Below are 19,624 nucleotides of genomic sequence, written 5' to 3' on the forward strand. Positions count from 1 at the left end.
ATGGCAATCATTCCAGCAATGCCGGCAAGCACCCCTTTGAACACAAGCACTGGCAACTCTCAGGTAGATGGGACTGCCGCCCATACTGAAGTGAACGATGAAACTGACGACGACGCGCAAGGGGATGAAGATGGTGGGAAATTAGAGATCATGGTGCCTCAGCCACCGTACATTGGGCAGAGATTTGAGTCATTCGAAGCAGCAAAGGAATACTACCAGACATATGCAAAGTTCCATGGGTTTGCGGTCAACACCGAGTACCGTAGGAAAATTAAGAAAACTAACGAGTACAGCAGAGGTGAGATGAGGTGCCACAAGGCACGCAGGAACAAGAAGGGGAAAGGCGATGCGCCTGTCGTTCCGGAATGAAAGAGAGGTATCATTCAGAAGACTAAGTGCCCTGTCCGGTGTAAGCTAAACGTAGATGGAGCACAGTGGGTGGTCAATGAGTATTTTGACGAGCACAACCACCAACTGATAAAGAAGTTCGACCTGGTGAAATTTCTGACCGCCCACAGAGGGTTCACCCCCGTCGAAAGGCAATTCGTAAAGCTGCTACATGATTGTAACGTCGGTCCATCGAGAATGGTGCAGATACTATCTCTCATCCACAGCAAAAGGGGGACTCTGAGTAGCATGCCGTACATACCAGCTGACGTCACAAACCTACGGGCAAGGTACCGTAGAGAGAGCAAGTTGGCAGACATAGAGGCCACAATTGCCTACTTCGATGAGAAAGCCAAAGAAGATGCAAATTTCTTCTACAGGATAAGGTTGGACGATGAGGACCGTGTCAGGAACATGTATTGGGTGGATGGTGCTGCAAGGAGAGCCTACAAACATTTCCGAGATTGCATTTCATTCGACGCGACGTACCTCACCAACATGTACAAGATGCCGTGCGCTCCGTTCATAGGGATAAATAACCACAATCAGTCATTGCAGTTCGGCTGCGGGCTCGTCCGGAACGAAGACACGGATGGGTACGTTTGGCTGTTCAAGACCTTCTTGGAGTGCATGGATGGACTTGCTCTGATGAACATAATAACGGACCAGGATTTCAGCATGCGTGCAGGCATAGAGGAGGTCTTTCCGTTGGCAGTGCACATGCACTGTAGGTGGCACATTATAAAGAAGGCTGAGGAGACGCTAGGACCGTTCTTTGCTGACCGTCCAGAGCTGCACAAGGCATTCGAACTGTGCATGGACCACAGCTTGACGGTGGAGTTTGAAAGGAGCTGGATGGCCATGACTGAAACACATCAAGTCCAAGACAACGAGACTCTTGTAAGCTTGTGGGAGAAGCGAATGTACTGGGTGCCGGCCTACTTCATGCAGTGCTTCTTCCCCTTTCTGCAGACTACGCAGCGCAGCGAGGGATTCAATGCTGTTTTGAAGCGGTACGTCAGTCCTGGCAACTCATTGCTATAGTTTGCCAAGCAGTACACAGCTTTGCAACAAAAAATTCTGGGATCTGAGCTGCAGCAAGAAGCGAACACCGCGCTAAAGCAGCCAAAATTGCTAACGTACTTACCGATGGAGAGGCAAATGAGCAAGATATACACCAACAAGATCTTTAACAAGTAAGTCAGTTGCGTTACAGTCTTATTTGCAGAAAAAGCACCAAGTCAGTATGTGCCTTATAGAGTGCGATGCAGTTGCCATGATTTTGCGGTTGCCATGTTTAATAAAGTACTGTTTGCCATGCTTACTCAGATGCAGTTGTCATATTCAATAGAAATTCTGTTTGTCATGCTTACCCGGATGCAGTTTCAATGTTCAATGAAATGTAGTTGCCATGTTTAATGCAATGTACTTCCACTGGACATGTTGGTGTGCAAATGCTAGTGTCAAATGGAAAATGTTATGTTGTGGCCATGTCTATTGAAATGCAATTGCCATGTTTACTAAAATGCAACTGCCATGTTTGCTGAAATGCAATTGCCATGTTTAATAAACTCTAGTTGCCATGTTTAACAAAATGCAGTTGCCATGTTTAAATAAGATGCATCTGCCATGTTTGTTGAAAATGCAGTTGCCATGTCTATTGTACTGCATTTGCCATGTATAGCGTACTGCATTTGCCATGTTCAACATACTATATTTGCCATGTTCAATGAATTACGTTTGCCATGTTCAAACAAAATGTATATCTATTTTCCATGACAACATAAGGTGCTACAAGAAAAAAGCCCACAATAGTTTAACAGAAAACACACAAAAAATGCAGATTCCAGGAAGAAATAAAGCGTGCCAGCATGTTCACGGCTTTCCAGGTGGACGAACGTACGTTCAAGGTGTGTTCTATTTTGGGCATGTCAGATTCAGAACCTGAAGACCCGGACAAAGGAAGGAACTACTTCGTCACAACCTCGATAGGCGAAGGCGAGTTCTACTGCCAATGCTGCAAGTTCGAACGGGACGGCATTGTGTGATGTCACATACTAAAAGTAATGGACGTGAACGCTGTGACACGGATGCCCCGACATTTCATAAGGCGGCGATGGACTTGGGACGCTGACGATGCGTTGGCGCCGCAAACAACACACGCAGTTCTGGCTGTGCATGACAAGAGACCAGAGTCAACCATGGAAGCCGTGAGGCACGTTGTGCTGACAAAGAACTATGCTGAGCTAACTGATGAAGCGTGCAAGAGTGATGACACAGCGAGAGTCGCAGAAAAACACAGGAAAGCACTAAAAAGAGAGCTTGATGAGATCAAGAAGAGGAAAGCCGAGGAAGCCTTACACCGGTTCCCCCGCACATCAAGCGTGCCTTCATCCACGGGGCCGTCATCTGAAAACTCGGAGATAGGATCTGGAACAGCAAGCACACAGATCCAGGTCAGGAACCCACCCCGTTCCATCACAAAGGGTCGTCCAAGAGAGATAAGGTACAAGTCGGGATTGGAGATCCAAGCAAAACACAAGAAAACGAAGAAAGGGGCGGCCAATCCATGAGCAAAAATTGTGGCGTTGTGGACATTTTGTTTTGTACCCTAGATGTTGAGAATTCTTTTTTAAAACAATTGGGGGAATAACTCTTCAGGGGCATCAGAAGTGCAAGGGAAAATTCATTGAATGGTTATGGGTACTTAATCTGCCATGATGTATGCATTTAATTTGCCATGTTATGTGTAGTTAGTCTGCCATGATTTTTGATACTAAACATGCCATGCTAATTTATGCTAAATATGCCATGCTGTTTTGTACTGAATATGCCATGCTAGTTGTAGTGGATCTGCCATGTTAATTGTACTGGATCTGCCATCTTAGTTGTGCTGTAGTTGCCATGTTAATTATGCTGGAGCTGCCATGTTGTTTGTACTGTATCTGCCATGTTAGATGTACTGGACATATGCCATGGTATTGCTGATGACTCTGCATGGCATGTATTCACATTACAAAAATGACGCAGTTTACGGGCACGTAGTGTGTTGTGTGCAAGTGTATGGGAAACAAGTTGGAAAACAGCGTAACGTGCATAAACCCCAGCAAAAACGTTGTGGCTGCATGATCAACCTACCCCCGTGCAGTTACCGATGAAAATGAAGAAGCAAAACAGCCAAAAATGTAAAACGACAATGACTTCCACTACCCATGTCTGATGAACTACATTTGCCATCGTTTTTAAAACATCGTAGACGCGTTCAAAGCATCAAACCGGTGCTAGAAACGACGAAACCATTGTAATAATTACGCCTAAAAGTAGGTTCACGTCCACACATATATTACATGAAACTATTCAAATGTCACTCGCACACCACCACTACATAGTAGCCTACGCGGGGTTGTAGCCACAACATAGCACACAAACATAGTTTTCAACGATAAACAACGAGATAATACCTTACATTCCTCGGCAACAGAATGTAAGGTGTGCATCCGGTCTGTAACGCCACATGATCACTTGTACTTCTTGGTGACTTTCTTGACAGCTTCCTGCACAAACTCGCGTGCTCCCGACCACTTGTTGAAATCTTCATTCGTCAACCAGTTCCATGTGTGGATTTTCTGGAGCTCAACGACCGTTGCAGCTGTGATAGCGGGGACAATTTTGCCTTACCACTTCGCAAGGTACTCCAGTGCGTGAAAGCCACAGTCCGTCCTGCACGAGGAAAAGAGTAACGTGACCACACAAAGAGCTCAGACGTAACAAAAGACAGACTTCAATTTCAGATCTGACAAACAAAACAGGAATTGGATTGATGTAAAATGGCAGACGAAAAGGGAGGAAGGAATTACGTGTTCCCTTGCTTTGTAGTCGCCACATACTCAGTCGGGAAATGACTGATCTGGACCTTTGAGTGTTCATAGTGACAGTGCCATGTCTCTTTGAGGTTCTTAATGAAGAATTCAGCATGCGTGGTGAGGTCTGCATCATCTTCCGAACGGATTGAATCAAGCACCTCAACACGTTGGTTCTTCAGGTCAAGACAGATCACGTAGTGGTGACCACACTTGTCGTGTGGGTCATGTGGTGAAAGCTCCTGGAACATGGGGAACATGACCTGCATTTAAAAAAGTGAGGAAAATGAGAATCAGCGTTCGCGTAAAGAACAGCAGAGGGACAAAGGAATTAGAATCACGTAGAAAAACTCTGATTATGGGTGGGGGTAGTTGAAATAAAGTCGCCGTCCATGTGTGAACAAAAGTATGTCATGTATTTTACTGTCAAGTTGCCACATAGTTTGCGCGGCATGCAAAAATCAAATAAGTCAGTGTGCACGGCAGTTGTTGCCACATGAAAACAGCTGCCACGTAAAACACAACTGCAGATGATGGCAACAAAAAGCACACCTTGTGAAAAAAAGTGCAGACATTGAAGGAGTACTCACATATTTCTTCATTGTGAGCTTGAAATCACCGTGTTGGGCAAAGTTCTTCCTCAGGATTTTGTGGTGGAAGTCACCGTCCCATATTTTGCAGGTCACACTGTAATGCATGATTGTCTTGTCGGCGCACACATCGGTGTGGTTGTTGATGTAGTCAATCCCGCATGCAACTACGTTCATCGACATTTTGCCGTTTGGCCTCACGGACTCAGCAAGATCACCAAGGTCGACGTACGTCGCTCCGCATTGAATGGCTTTGATTCTGTCCAAACATGAGCTGTATGAAAACAATATAACATGGAAGGATCATGCTTACTAAGTAAAAAAAAATTATGAAAGAACTAAAACAATATAACATAGAAAGTACGAAGGATATGAATGGTAAAAAAGGAGCAAAGCAAAATGAGATGTTATGGGGTGTGGTCGTTTATGCTTTCAGCTCCTTCATGTGCTTGCCGCTGGACCTCGCATTTCCAAACCGCTTGACGATATCGTACAGTGGGTCTGTTCTTTAGTGGCCCTGAATTCGGGCTCGTAGTCTTCCGCGGGAGGTGGGTGCACTACCCTCTGCTGCCTCACAAAACCAGGAGTGGCACTCCTAATGGTATCCTCAGATACCGTGTCTGCAGGCATGTTGGAACTTGATTGCCCTTGCCCTCGTGAGGACTTCCTCTGCAATGCTGCCTCCTCAAGCATGCGGTAAGTTTCTTCAAGAGACGGTGAAATCTCCTCGGGTGTGGCTGCAGTGATAAAAAAAAGTGGGTTAGGATACCTAGGAAATCAAAAGCAGATGGATTGTGAGAAAAGATGGGGTGCATGATGTGAGTTGTAGGTAGGAAAAAGTGGGGCAGTTGCCATGTGTGGTCCAGCTGTAGTGACCATGTCATAGCAACTACAGTTGCCATGTAGTTGGAATGTAGTTGCCATCTAGTTGGAATGTAGTTGCCATGTCACAGCAACTACAGTTGCCATGTTGTGTCAACTGCACTTTCCATGTGATTGCTTTATGAAGAAATGCAGCATGGAAACAAAAAAAAATGCAGGTGACATGGTGTTGAATTAATTCCAGTTGCCATGTGTGATGCACTGTGTTTGCCATGTTACGGAGATTACGGTTGCCATATTGAATCAACTTCAGTTGCCACATGGTTGCCCAAATGTAAAATGCAGCATGGCAGAAAAAAAAAGTAGGTGACACGGTGCATCAAATCCAGTTGCCATGTCATCGCATGTCAGTTGCCATCACAAGTGAGAACCCCCCAAAACAAAAAATATGATTGGGACAACAGTGAAACTACACAGACGTGTGCAAGAAAAATCATATGGACATGGCAAGTGTACCTACCACAATCGGCTCTGCGAACTTGACAGCCTTCCTACCCTCGGCCATTGGCTGCGCCATCATTGCAGGCATGCCTCCTGGGAATGCAAAGGCAACTGGCATGGGATCTTGCACAACCGGTTGATCTTGACTGATGCCAAGGTTGAAACTCGGTGGGGTAAAGGCCATTGGGTGCCTCTCATTCCTGCTGGCCGGACCACGAATGACTTGCGGGGCAGAATCCAAGGGTGAAAGATCAACAAACATATCTGAATCGGCCGCTGCAGAATGATCGTCCTTATTTGCAGGGCGGGGCGTGTTGTCAGTGGTATCAACCGTAGCTTTCATGACAATCTTCTTGTTTGGGCTGTAGGGGACACCGACGTTGACTGGGAGCCTGGAAGTGCGCAGATTTATGCTGGGGATTTCCACTGCAGGAAAAGGCGCAGTCTGCTCCGGGTGTTCACCTGCGTCGCTCGTGCCCGGCTTGACGCCTGCATCAGTTGTGCTCCGGTCTTCAAATTTCTCTGTCACATTGCTTTTCGTAGGTGGCGGGAACAGTGTGGACGCAGGAACAAAACCAGACTCGTCTCTCCTGCTCCTGGCTACTGTCGGTGCGTTCGGTATGTCTGTTGGTTGCTTGCGGGGGCTACGACGCCTAGGTGGTAGACCAACACGCGAAACAGTCGCCTTAGCAGTATCTGCACCGCCAGGAGCTGGAGCTGTTGTGCCAGGACTCTCACCTGTAGATGGCATGTCCTTGTGAACTGCCGCCTCGACCGCTTCTGTCGTGGACACAGGAGTGCCACCGCGCACGCGCTTGGAATCAGTGTCAGATGAGCGGGAATCTTCCTTGCCTAGGTTCGTCTCGGGAGCGTCCACTTCAACGCTTGCTGATGGGGTGGCATGACTCACAACAGCATCCTTCATTGCCAGAAGGGTTGGCAGTATTTCAGCTGTCCTGGCAGATACCGACTCGTCACTCCATGATGTACGGATGCCTGTTGTTGTAGGCTGCACATCTGCAGCCGGCGGAGATGGTCTGCCACTTGCATCAGAGTTGGTGGGAGCGGTCAACGGTGCAGCAGCAGTATTGTCGACTGGTGCCTCTTGTACATCTGAGTTGCCCCCTGTTGACAACTTTGAATGCATGCGTTCGAGCGGGTCCTTACTGATATGCTTGGACCCACGCGTAGTAGTCTTCTTCACCCTGCAAAAAAAATGAAGCGCATGAAAAAGGTATTTAAAAATGAAACAAAATTATGTTTGCCTTGGTAAAAATCTTAAGAAAATGGAAAAACAGGTGGAAAAGCTGGCAGTTGCCATGTAAGGGGAACGTCAGTTGCCATGTGTCATAACTAGCAGTTGCCATCCAGCAGCAGTTGCCATGTTAGTAACCTTGAAAGAATGATAAAAATGTCTGATCTGCCATGAATGCAATTTCAAACCTAGGCGTGGGATGAGCTCACAAGACAACGGTAAAAAGATGGCAGTTGCCATAAGGTACATTAAAGTTACCATTTGGCCTACATTCCACTTGCCATGTGAAAAACAAAAATAGAAGTTGCCACACGTTTAGAAAGTAAATAAAATATCATTTGGTAAAACAGCGGTTGCCACGTGGGGGGGCGATGACAGAAGACAATGTGACAAGCTAAACGAATGCATTGGAAAATCAAAAAATATAGCGCTATGTCAATGAAAGCGGATGAAGAAACCTACTTCCTGACTGCCTTCCTCAGGTCTGGCAACACGACAGGATCCCCGGTGTTGGTTGTCGTCGTGCAAGGAGATGTCCTGGTGGAAGTGGTATCACCGGCAATGGGGGCACCTTTGTTCAACCGAGCAGAAACATGGGTTGGCGTTGGCGCCTGTTTCTTCGTAATTGCTCGTCCACCAGCTGTCGGCTCGCTGCACGTATCAGATGGAGGTCAAAAAAAAGAGGTGGCAATTGTCAGTCAGCAATCTCGTTGCCGCGTTTGACAGAACACAAGTGCAAAAAAGGGGATGAGTCTGTTCGAAGAAAATAGACAAAGCAAAAAGCTAAGATGAAAGTCGAACCTCTTCCTGGCAGCTACAGGGTCGGTCCTAGACCTGTTGCCAGCAGAAACTTGCCCAGCACCCTCTGGAGCCATCCCCCTCTTTGATGGCAAAACCCCTTCGCCTCTCACAGCCGTGTGTTGTTTGACTTTATCCGGTTGGGGGACATCTGTTGCATCCTTGCCCTTGTTACCACCTGCGCGAACTTCAGCGTGTTCATCATCATCGGTGTCCTCTTGCACATTATCCACGACATCATCGTCATCCTTGCTGAGACCAGCGTCTCCACCTAGTTCATCTTGTGTGTCAGCGGGCTCCTGGGAACTGTTGTAGTCATACCGGCCACGGCAACCGGTTGGCCGGTGTGTACGTTCTGGGACGAATGAAGTGAATTGCCTCGCAACCGCGTCGCCGTCAGAGCCACTGAGGGACGTCCACCCCTCAACCAACTTCCCGAGCAAGCCAGTCATTCCAGATGCAAACTGCCCTATTAGCTGCTCAACAGGTGCCCTCGCCTGTACACAAAACAAAGAGGCATCAATGACAACCCCGTATTGCAATCACTTGCACGACATCGAAAAATACTCCACGGCAAACCATATATGTAGATCTTTTGATTACCTCTGAAGGACAAGATGGAGCTGAGTGCACGTCCATCCACTTTTCAAAGTTTTGAGGCCCCCCAAACACGCTGTAGTCTATAGAATGCTTGGCCATCAGCTGGGGAGAAAGAAAAAAAAAGTAGCAACGATATAAGAGAGAGAATGATGAACACCGACTAGCAGTTCATGTGTTGCAAAAAAAAGCAGAACTAACCTGCAGTTTACCATATTTGCTATCAGTTACCCTGTCTGCAGCAAGCACAGCCTTGACAGCATCGATAGTCCACGCGGAAACAGCAAACTTGTGCGCAGGCGACGGGCCTCCTGTCCCAGTGAAGTCCACGGTGGACAGATCAAGGCAGTCAACGTACATGAGCTGATGTACAACAATTTTAAAAAGAAAGAAAAATCAGTTGCGGTCATGGTATTTTGCGACAAATAACAGGATAAAATATATGGTATTTTGCGAAGAATATGCCATCTGCATGTGCTAGTTGCCATCATAGAGTGATGGCAGTTGCCATCATAGTATGATGGCAGTTGCCATGTTGTCATGTTGGCAGTTGCCATCACAGTATGATGGCAGTTGCCATATAGTCATGATGGCAGTTGCCACATAATCAACATGGCAGTTGCCATCTTGTTATGATCATGTTGACATGCATGAATAAAGATGTGTTAAAAAATAGTGTTCACATAAAGGACCGGTAAAAAAATACCATTAAATGCAGTCGACAACCCTTCTGGTACACCTTGCTTGCAAATGCATCATGCAGGAAGTCGGCAATGAACTTACACCAGTTCATGTTCTTCACATCTTTCAGTTTCGCCTGCACCGCATAAAATTCAGGACAAGGAGTTGCCGTGTCAGAATTCCAATGGAAAAAACAACAAAAAAACTGTCAGTGACTAGCTTGCACATGACATCGGAGCAAAAAAATTGAAGGAAAAATAATGTAGTAAAGATAGATCATTCACCAGGATGGGGAAGCATTTGTTGCTTGGGCGAAGAGAAGTGGTCGGCACGAAAACGGCTGAGTTGAGGTACATGAGTAGCTTCATCTTGAAAACATCTCCGTGCGTCGTCATGGCCTCCAACGAATCTGCCACTGCAGTCGTGTTCGGCATGGATTCCAACCAAGGAAACAAACGGGGGAACAGTGCTTCCTCGATCTCGTTGTTGACCTCGTACGGGACTTTGATATGTCCACGGGGCACACCCAACATGCAGAACACGGATTCCTCATTCAGCGATAGTCTTCCACGTCCTGGAATCACGAATTCTCTGGAGGCGGGGTCGTAGATCTCACCAAGCCAATCGCATACAGGGTTGACAAGGTTCGTGCACCGGACAGCCATCATAGACTGCATACCCATCTCAGCAGCAGCCCCCTTCTGATCGTCGCTGAATTTGTCAGTCAACGCAGTCAGTCGTTCTTGGGAGGCTCTGTTGCGAATACGTTTCTTCTTCTGCAAAAAAACAGACATAAAGTGATCAGTTGTTGTCATGTTTTTACAAACAAAAACAGGATATCAGTTGTTGCCGCATTTTGCAATGTAATGAAATTTTAGTTCGTGTCAGACGATTGCGGGCTCAAAGGTGTCAACCATTAACATACATCAGGAAGAAGGGGGGTGTGTGTGAACATTTACCTCATCACCCTCTTTTCTCCGCCTAGTTACCCGATTACGCTGTGGTGGATCCATGAAATCATCATCATCGTTTTGACGATCGCCACGAGCCATTCTGCTGAGATGGGAACATACCAAATTGTCATGGTGGAAAATGTAAATGCAAGGGGGTCAGCAAAAACACTTGCCGCATGCAACGCATACGTATGGCATCTGAAACATTTGATATGCAAATTCGGTTGCCACATTGTGCAGACAGTTTGCCACACTGTCTTATATGCAGAAATGGCAGCAGGCAGTCTGTTCACACTCTATTTGCCACACTGTCTTATATGCAGAATGGCAACAGGCAGTGTGTTCGTACTCTATTTGCCATATGAATATACTACCTAGATGGCAACAAGCACACTTTAAGTGCGCAGTGGTTGCCATCCAGTGCACTTGGCTCCTGAATGCCCACTGACTACCGATTGTGGCAACTGTCACACCGTGGTTGCTGTCACATAACATTCAGAAAACACACTGGCCGCAATGGCACTTGGCTCTTGAATGCCCACTGACTACCAATTGTGGCAACTGTCACACCGTGGTTGCTGTCACATAACATTCAGAAAACACACTAGCCGCAATGAAAATAGAATGGTTGTGGCACCTAACACAGGAATTCAGCAATCTTAGTTGCCACACGGAAATAAGAGCGTGTGTTTGGTAAATATCACATTGGTTTAGCAGAATTAGTTGCCACATGGAAGAGCGTGTGTGTGGCAAGTATCGCATTACTTCAGCAAAATTAGTTGCCATGTGCGAAAGCTAACATGTGGCAACTAACACAGTCGTTTTCAGTAATTTGTTGCCGCAAGGGGAAACACGTTTGTGGCAACTATCAAATATGTTCAGGGAGTAAGTGGTCGCGCAATCATGATAGTTAATGTAACTATCAAGTTCGCCTCATTCTGCATTTTCAAAAACCAAACTAACTAGATCTAGGGTTCAATGGCAACTACTTCGACTTCAAATTCACCCTCGAAATTCTCCCACGAACTCACTGCAAAACACAAAATCGAACCAACGCGCATCAAAAACTACCCAGAAGACACCTGCTCAATCCATATGCAAAAACTAGTGCGTGCCTCCGAACAAGCAGAACCACGCCGACGATGCCGCCGCCGCGGCCGCGACGAAACTGGCCAATGCAACCAAAAACGTCTAGCAGACGACTTCGGCGCCGGCGGGAACGCCGACGCATCGACGAATCGCCTGAATCTCTACAAATCTCGATCGAGGAATCGAACAGGGAGGGAAGGGGAGGAAATGCAGGAAGGGATTGCGAGGGGTGCATCGAGCAGTACCTTCAACCCGCAGGCGCTCCGGCGAGCCGCTCCGTTCCGGCGAGCACCACCGACGGTCCCGAGCACCGTCAATTCTTCCGCCTTCACCGTCGCCTTCTCCCCTCTCCTTCTCCTTCGATAGTTGGAAATGCGAGTGGGTTCTGCCAGTAACTGCGGTGCAGAAGAGTAAATGGGAGCGTGAGGGGGAGGGGGCAGAGGCGTGCGACGTCAACCGCAGTCGAAGCGTGGCGTGCGGGCGCATTGCAGTTCCACTGCGCGACTCAGATGGCAACCGCTGACCGCGGGGTGGCAACCAACGTGCGGGCGAACCTACTCGCACACCGCACACGCGCCTCATCCTACGTGGCACAAAAAACCACCTGGTTTGTTCCAAGATTCGTGCACACACCTGCCAACGGTGATGCTTGCGTGTGGTCGGGGTGGTGAACGCCCACACGTGTGGGAGTTAACATTTCCGTTTTCTTATTGTCGAAAGGAGATCTTTTCTTGTTGTCCAGGGGAGCCTAAAAGCAGCCGACTTTCCAGCTAGGTATGCTTTACTAGTGTAGGTTAGATTATCGCACACGGTTTAAGCGACGGTGGGAGGTGAGGGGGTGATGATGGTGGTGATGGAGGTGTTAGGACATACTCCTTCCGTTCCTAAATATTTGTCTTTCTAAATATTTCAAATGACTACTACATACGGATATATGTAGACATATTCTAGAGTGTAGATTCACTCATTTTGCTTCGTATGTAGTCACTTGTTAAAATGCCTAGAAAGACAAGTATTTAGAAACAGAGGGAGTATATGTAGAAAAACCATGTGCAATTGGACATCAGTTGAGTAGTGCGTTTTATAAAAACAAAACATTAGGGATCCATTGCACATACGGTGAATAACACAATCGTGTGTGCGGTTGGGGTTTATTGCATACCTTTAGGCAATGTAATAACCACAAGTCCACAACAATAATTTATTTTTCCCATTATTTAGTCTGCGCAACAAGCAAATTTGGTAGAATTTGAATTAAACTTAGTCACACATAATATTTCATAGTCATCAAACAGACCGAACATATCCCACATTGGTTCGTCCAGCATTGCATAATTGACATCACAGTAGCAGTGCATGTTCAAACACCATACAAATAAGGACTGACATATACAAGCACCAAAACAACTACATTTGTAGCACTCCACATTTGACATCTAAAATCTTTAACATCAGCAGCATCATAAACAATAAACGGATAAGTGAAGAACATCCAGGTCGTTGGTGAAGTGGAAGGCCTATATTGTGCCCTCCTCCATATCTAAAGTGTGCACAACTTTACTATAATCCCTTATGATGATTGCCGTCCAATCCTTCGCCATCTTGAGGAAGACTTCAAGATCATCACAGTAGTCTGGGTGAAATACTTTCATTTTCCTTGCCTCGTCACCAGTATGTAGTTTGCAAGGTATCCATCGATGAACTATTTTGGAAATCACTGAAAACAAAAGAATTAAGATACTATTGTCTAAATATTCATTCTTTATGAAAAAAAGAGCTAATGTGTTCTATATTTAACTATTGTCTATGTTATTGTGCAAACATAGAGTTTGACCTATATCTCAATGAGCTTTGGCAGTTTCTTAATTTGACGCTTAATGCGCCGAGGAAGAACAAGGCCTAAACGATTAGGTGCATCTCTTCACTTGATGGTGGTCCCATCTATAAGAAGGGCCAAAGGTTCCCAAAGTTAACCCCCATCACGGAAATGATGCCTACTAGACAGGAACGGGATGGTAGGGAAAAAGCATAAGACCACCTACCTTTTTAGGAGTAAACTGAGGAGAACCGGAAACTAAGGGTAAAACTGTCGGGAGAGGGAGGCAATATTGAGGCGGAAATGTAAATAACCCTTTTTCAATACACAAACATATATTTTTTAAATTAACGAACTTTCAAAAAATGTGTGAGCACTTATTAAAATTACACATGCATTTTCTTGAATATGCAAACACTTTTAGTTACAAGAACAAAAATTTCACTTTTTTAACCTAGTTATATATAATAGATATAACTGTATTTCAAATAAAAATATTTTTCTGGACCATTTTTTTAGGGAATGCCATCATGGCTCACTTTATTGCTTTCAAATAGTTGTTACATCATCCACAAGCAAAGAAATGATAAAACTAGGAGGTTCATCAACTCAAACATTGTGATTGTGATGAGCCTCCCTAGCTAGGCTATGAGCAACAAAATTGGCATCCCTATTACAGAATGAATACTCAACTCTACTAAAAGTAGTAGCATGTTACAAATATCCTCATAGAACGGAGCAGCTGCCGTCGACGAGAATCCTCCAGCATGCATAGTTTCAATGGCCTCCAGGCAATCAGACTGAATAACAATTTTGTTATATCCCATCTCATTTGCCAAAGCGATTCTAAAGAGGGGTCGAATAAAAAAGTTAACAAAAGGATTAAAAAGTTTTTTTAAAGGAATATCCTAGCTACTGGGCCGGCAGATGAGCTGTTTGTTGTGCGCGAGGCACAATTCTAGCACGCCAAGAGCAGTATGTAGCAGCCCTGTATATGCATGCTCTTTCATGGGCTGTAACATGGTATACGGCAGCATTTGGGACTAAGGCTCAGGGAACAAAGGGCATCTCCAAAGAATAGCCTTCAGGTGTGTTTGGTAGCAGTTTTCACTATAGCATTTTTGTTCCTCTTTGAGACATGCTAACTTTATAAATGTTGAGTACATACATTTGTTGTTGTTTGGTAGCACTGTATGTGTTGAGACAAGCTGACCTAAGAGTTTGTTTGGCAGCCTATATTTGTCTAGACATGCTGAACAATTTCAAATTTCAAATAATTCTTTTGAACGGCGAACAAAATTTTAAAAATGTGAAAAAAAATTTAAATACATTCTAGAATTCATTTTTCAAGAGCTATAAGCAAATTTTGTATTTATGATTATTTTTTTGAAATACAAATTTTGAAATTATGAACATTTTTCAAAAATTTAAACAAAATTTGAAGTTCTAAACATTTTTTAAAATTTTAAACAAATTTTGAAATTTTGAACATTTTTTTAAAAAATAAACATTTTATAATTCTATTTTTTAAGAACTTATACAAAATTAGAAGTTCTGAACTTTTCAAAAATTTAAATAAAATTTGAAATTGTGTTGGCGTGGCGATCTCCGTAGCTTGTTTCGACCTCATGACGACCTTTTACATGAATATTATTGTTAACCAGTATATACCCAAGATGTAAGAGATTATGCATACATTTATGTCTAATGATGATGATTGATGATCTGCTTACACTGTCCAAGCACTAGAAGGCACCCGGCGAAAAGAAGAGTGATAAGATGAGCCAGGCCGCTTCTCTTCATGTTTTTTGATCTTTATTTCTTGCCCTCGAACTAATGAGCGGTCGAGAGCCCGATTGCAAAATGGTGCGAGCAATGGCAAGGCCTCCTTGCCTCCACTTTTTGCAGGTGATGCAGCTTTGGCATATGTCCTTTCTTTTTTCTAAACGACCTAATTGAAAAATTAATTATCACATTAAACGGTACTCCCTTCGTTTCTTTTTAGTTTGCATATAAGATTTGGTCAAAGTTAAACTTTGTTAACTTTGACTAAGTTTATAGAAAAAAAATCAACATTCACAATATAAAATCAATATTTGGTATGGACGTTTTTTCATCTCGTATTGTAAAACGGCGGTTACTTAACAGTTCGGGGTCTTTTGCGGGATATGCTATAGTTAGCTCTCAAGCGACACGCCCGGTCGAATCAGATCTTTTTTAAGGTCATCAGGGGAGGGCAAAGCCCTCCACCTGAATCTTTTTCTTTTTACTATTGCATCACACCCTTGGAGGGGGAAGAGTTTTACATATGTGAGAGGGGGAGGGAGGGTGGCACAAGCGCCACACAAAACCGGAACGAGATCCTCTAACATCATGAAAGGATGTTAGGGAAGCTACAGTATACATTTACAAAAATTACATACAAACAAAATTATGGGGCAATAAAATTAATTTTGGATTTTATTTTCTATGAACAGTAATTGCGCACATTATCTTTGCTACAGTGCTCGTGACATTCCTTCTTCGTTTTTGCACTGGGATTGCACTGTAGCTTCATGACATCCCTTCATGATGTTAGAGGATCCGTTCCCCACAAAACCCCGAGGCTAACTTGCACGCGAGAACGCGCGTAGCCACCTATCTACGCACGGCCGGTCGGCCACTTTCAAACGGCCTTTCCAAAGGACCGAGTCCTCCCGGCAGCACCCGAGCAAATGGGCCAAGGAAGGCTGAGCGCCTTGGAACACCACGGCATTTCCATGTTTCCATAGTTGCCAACAGCATAGGAGAGTGAAGGAGGCGTGAGAAGCATCACCGACCACCCCCCGGCACGTCGAGGCCCTGGAGCGCTCCAACATGGTAACCCTTCCCGACCACATCAACCCCCACAGTCAGCCAGAACGACCGGGCGAGGGGACAATCGAATACCAGGTGATCAGCCGTCTCGAGCACATGCGCACAGATGGGGCATGCAGCCTCCTCAGCCGTCACAATGGTCTTCCGGAGCAGGACGTCTCTTGTGTGAATCCTCCGTTGAACGAGGAACCATCCGAAGAACCGGACACGGGACGGTGCAGTGCACCCCCAGATGAAATCGGCGAAGGACCGGCTCAGCACTGGGCAGCGTTCGTCGTCGCCAGGGGTCGCACGAACGCCAGCGATCAACGCTAGGAGGGCGCGCCGCTCGGCGGCCCCGTCGGTGGTGAGCCTGGGGACGAGCACCCGGTCAAGCTCGCGGGCGCGCACCTGCCACACAGTGACCTCCGTATCCGTAGCGTGGGGCAGGGAAGGCCGCAGAGACCGCCCCGCACGACAGCCAGTGATCGAACCAGAAGGACGTCCGTCGTCCGTCGCGGACCACCACCGTCGTCAGACCGCGGTAGAGCGGGAGCATTTTGGACAGCGACTTGCCGTGCTCCCGGGCCAACAGGTAGCCCGTGGCGGAGAGCAGGGAGCACCCGTCGTGCTCCGCCCACACCCACATCGCCCACCGTGAGGACGTGGGAGCCGCATGGAGACAGTGCAGCATCTTGATCAACAAGCACCGGTTTTGCGTCGCGAGGTCCCGCACACCAAGGGCCCCCTCCTCCTTGGTTCTGCAGACCCGCTCCCAGGCCACGAGGCATTGCACGCCGGTGGCACGGTCGGCAGCGTTCTAGAGGAAGGCGCGGCGCAGCGAGTCCAACTTTTTGAGCACCGCCAGCGGGAGGAGCATGGTCGAATCAGATTTGATCATTTGCCTCGTTTTACTTGGGTGTTTGATCGTTTTCGCTGCTTTATCTCAATGCGAAGTGGTTCCAGATCCCAGTCCAAAGTTTCACGAGAATGGTGGATTATTACTGAGATTTTCTCTGAAGGTATCTGAAGAGATGAGAAATAAAACGGTGCAAATGATCAAATCGTCCCACGAATCGTCAGAGCATCGACATGTTCAGCTCGAAAGAAAAAGGAAAATAGACCGCAGTGCATCCCCTTCACGTGCCTAGTGCCGGCCACCAATGCCTTGCGCATTTCAGGCAAAAGGCTCGGATTTTACAGTCCGTCTGAACCAGACTCAGTTCGGGAAACCACTGTCCTGACTCCTGAGCTCGGCAGTGAACAGTAATAAGCTTGTGATAATGTGCATCCTCTTCTTTTGCCGGCCGAGCTCCCTTTTCCTCCGTCCTCACTCCCTTCCCTTCATCTTCCACCTCGTGAAAGGTTTCGCCGGAGACAGGCGGAGGGTGTTTCCCCAAGAAGTGGTATGCAGGGCGCCGGCGCCGAGGGAAGGAACAGGGGTTCGCCGTCGACGATGGAGGAGGCCGACGGGAGCGCCAAGAAGGCCAGGCTGGAGGAGCTACCCAACGGCCATGTAAAGCAAGAAGAGATCGGCGAGTATCATGCGGCCGGAGGAGGAGACGACGGAGGAGCAATCGTTGCTGCGGAGGCGGGGCACGTCTCGAGAGTGGAGCTCGCGGTGAAGATCGACATGAGCGTGCTTCACTGCCCGCTCTGCACCCTCCCCTTCAAGCCTCCCGTCTTCCAGGTTCCTTGCTCTCTCTCTCTCTCTCTCTCTCTCTCTCTCTCTCTCTCTCTCTCTCTCTGTGTGTGTGTGTGTGTGTGTGTGTGTGTGTTTCTTGCACACTCCGGCCGATTCTTTCGCCGATTTATTTACCGACGGACTCCGATCTGTGTGCAGTGCAACAAAGGCGGGCACCTGGCCTGCGGCGGCTGCGTGGCCCTGCTGCCCGGCGGACAGTGCAGGGCGTGCGAGGACGGCGGCGGGTTCTTCGCCCCCTGCCCCGCGCTGGACGCCGTCGTGTCCTCGACCAAGGTCGCGTGCCCCCACGCCGGGTGCCAGACGTACGTGCCCTACCACGAGGCCGCCGACCACCGGAGCGCCTGCCCCCACGCGCCCTGCGCCTGCGCGGAGCCCGGCTGCGGCTTCGTCGGCCCGCCGCATGCGCTCGCGGGCCACCTCGCCGACCTCCACTCGGTGCCGGTGCGCACCGTCCAGTACGGCCGGGTCAGCCAGGTCCCGGTGTCTGGGCCGCGGCAGCTGCTCGTCGGCGAGGAGGACGGCCGCGCGTTCCTCCTGACCGTGGGCGCGCTCGGCGCCGCCGCGGCCGCCGTGTCGGTGGTGTGCGTGAGGGCGAGCGCGACCACGCAGCCGCGGTTCTCGTGCAAGATGTGGGTGAACCTGCCGCAACCGGCGGACGCGGCGAACGGCGGCAGGGCGGACATGATCCTGGTGGACATCCAGGTGAGGAGCAGCGCCACGCCCGGCGCGGTGATCGCCTTGGACGAACCGACGTTCCTGGCGGTGCCGCGGACGTACATGGTTCCGGTGGACGGGGATGCGGCGTCCATGGAGGTTCCCCTCAACATCCGCATCGACAAGATCTCCCGCTGATCCCGCTGATCGATCGATGTATCCCTTCTATTACTGTCAGTTCTGTTCGTGCTCCGTGGTCTGGAGATCCAGCTTAAACTGTTTGGGGGAAAATGCTGTAAATTAAAGATTTATCAGTGCAATGTCTTCCGGATGAGCTGCAGTGAAATTTAGCGTGAAGCTAATTGCATCTTCGCTGCTCCTGCACACAGCAGACAGCACCGCCCGCCCAGCCTTGCCTTGCCGTCTTGGTGCGAGATGCTCTACGCATGCCGACTGGCACCACCGTCTGGTTCGGGAAAGCTTTGCCCGGGCAGCCACTCGAGAGTCGACAGCTCCTCCGTCGCCTCCTCCTCCTCCTCTGCTGCTATGATATGATGCTATCTATCAGAAGCAAGCAGAGGCAGCTTTTAGCTCTGCCCCGTGGACGTGGTGGACTCTTGTGATATGCCTCCTCCATGCTCCATCGCTGTACTGAGCGTCTTGCTGCTTCAGTGAAGTTATTATTGTTACGCATTATATGTACACCATCAGCAGATTATGCTCATGGCCAGAGCTTCAAGCAAGCAGCCATTTAAGTAGTCCTCTTGAAAGTAGAATTTTCAGAGTACCGATTTTGTTTTTTTTGCCATGCCTTCTAGGAATGTTATTCCATGACGATTTTTTTTTGCAAGCACTTGAAACTTTTGTCAATATTTGTCACCAAAAAATCAGATTTTTTAAAATTCTTTTTAGTTTACTATTCACCCGAGGCTCAGAAACTCTGCGTCTGTTCAGAACATACAAGCCCGCCGGAAACTCCAATGTAGCACCGTGGTCGACCATGGTGGTGAAGATGAGGTGGTGTTCTGCCTTAGAGACTGTAGTGGAAGCCGACGGGTGGTCGTCGAACATGTGCTGAGAC

General features: G+C 47.6%; 1 protein-coding gene across 1 annotated transcript; it reads left to right on the forward strand.

The window, feature by feature from the left end:
• Nucleotides 1-17,410: 17,410 nt before the first annotated feature.
• On the forward strand, nt 17,411-19,228 carry LOC125526945 (E3 ubiquitin-protein ligase SINA-like 10). The gene is made up of 2 exons (XM_048691540.2): nt 17,411-17,874; nt 18,028-19,228. Exons 1-2 carry the CDS (start codon nt 17,593-17,595, stop codon nt 18,739-18,741), a joined length of 996 nt encoding a protein of 331 aa, XP_048547497.2. The 5' UTR covers nt 17,411-17,592; the 3' UTR covers nt 18,742-19,228.
• Nucleotides 19,229-19,624: the final 396 nt, after the last annotated feature.

Source organism: Triticum urartu, chromosome 3A (assembly GCF_056163025.1).
Source record: "Triticum urartu cultivar PI428250 chromosome 3A, HENAU_Tu73, whole genome shotgun sequence".
NCBI lineage: Eukaryota > Viridiplantae > Streptophyta > Magnoliopsida > Poales > Poaceae > Triticum > Triticum urartu.

Excerpts from the sequence above, each read along its gene's own strand:
- LOC125526945 (XM_048691540.2), top strand. The coding sequence starts at position 17,593 with ATGCAGGGCGCCGGCGCCGAGGGAAGGAACAGGGGTTCGCCGTCGACG. Across the intron at positions 17,875-18,027 it reads TCAAGCCTCCCGTCTTCCAG|TGCAACAAAGGCGGGCACCT; the intron begins GTTCCTTGCTCT and ends ATCTGTGTGCAG.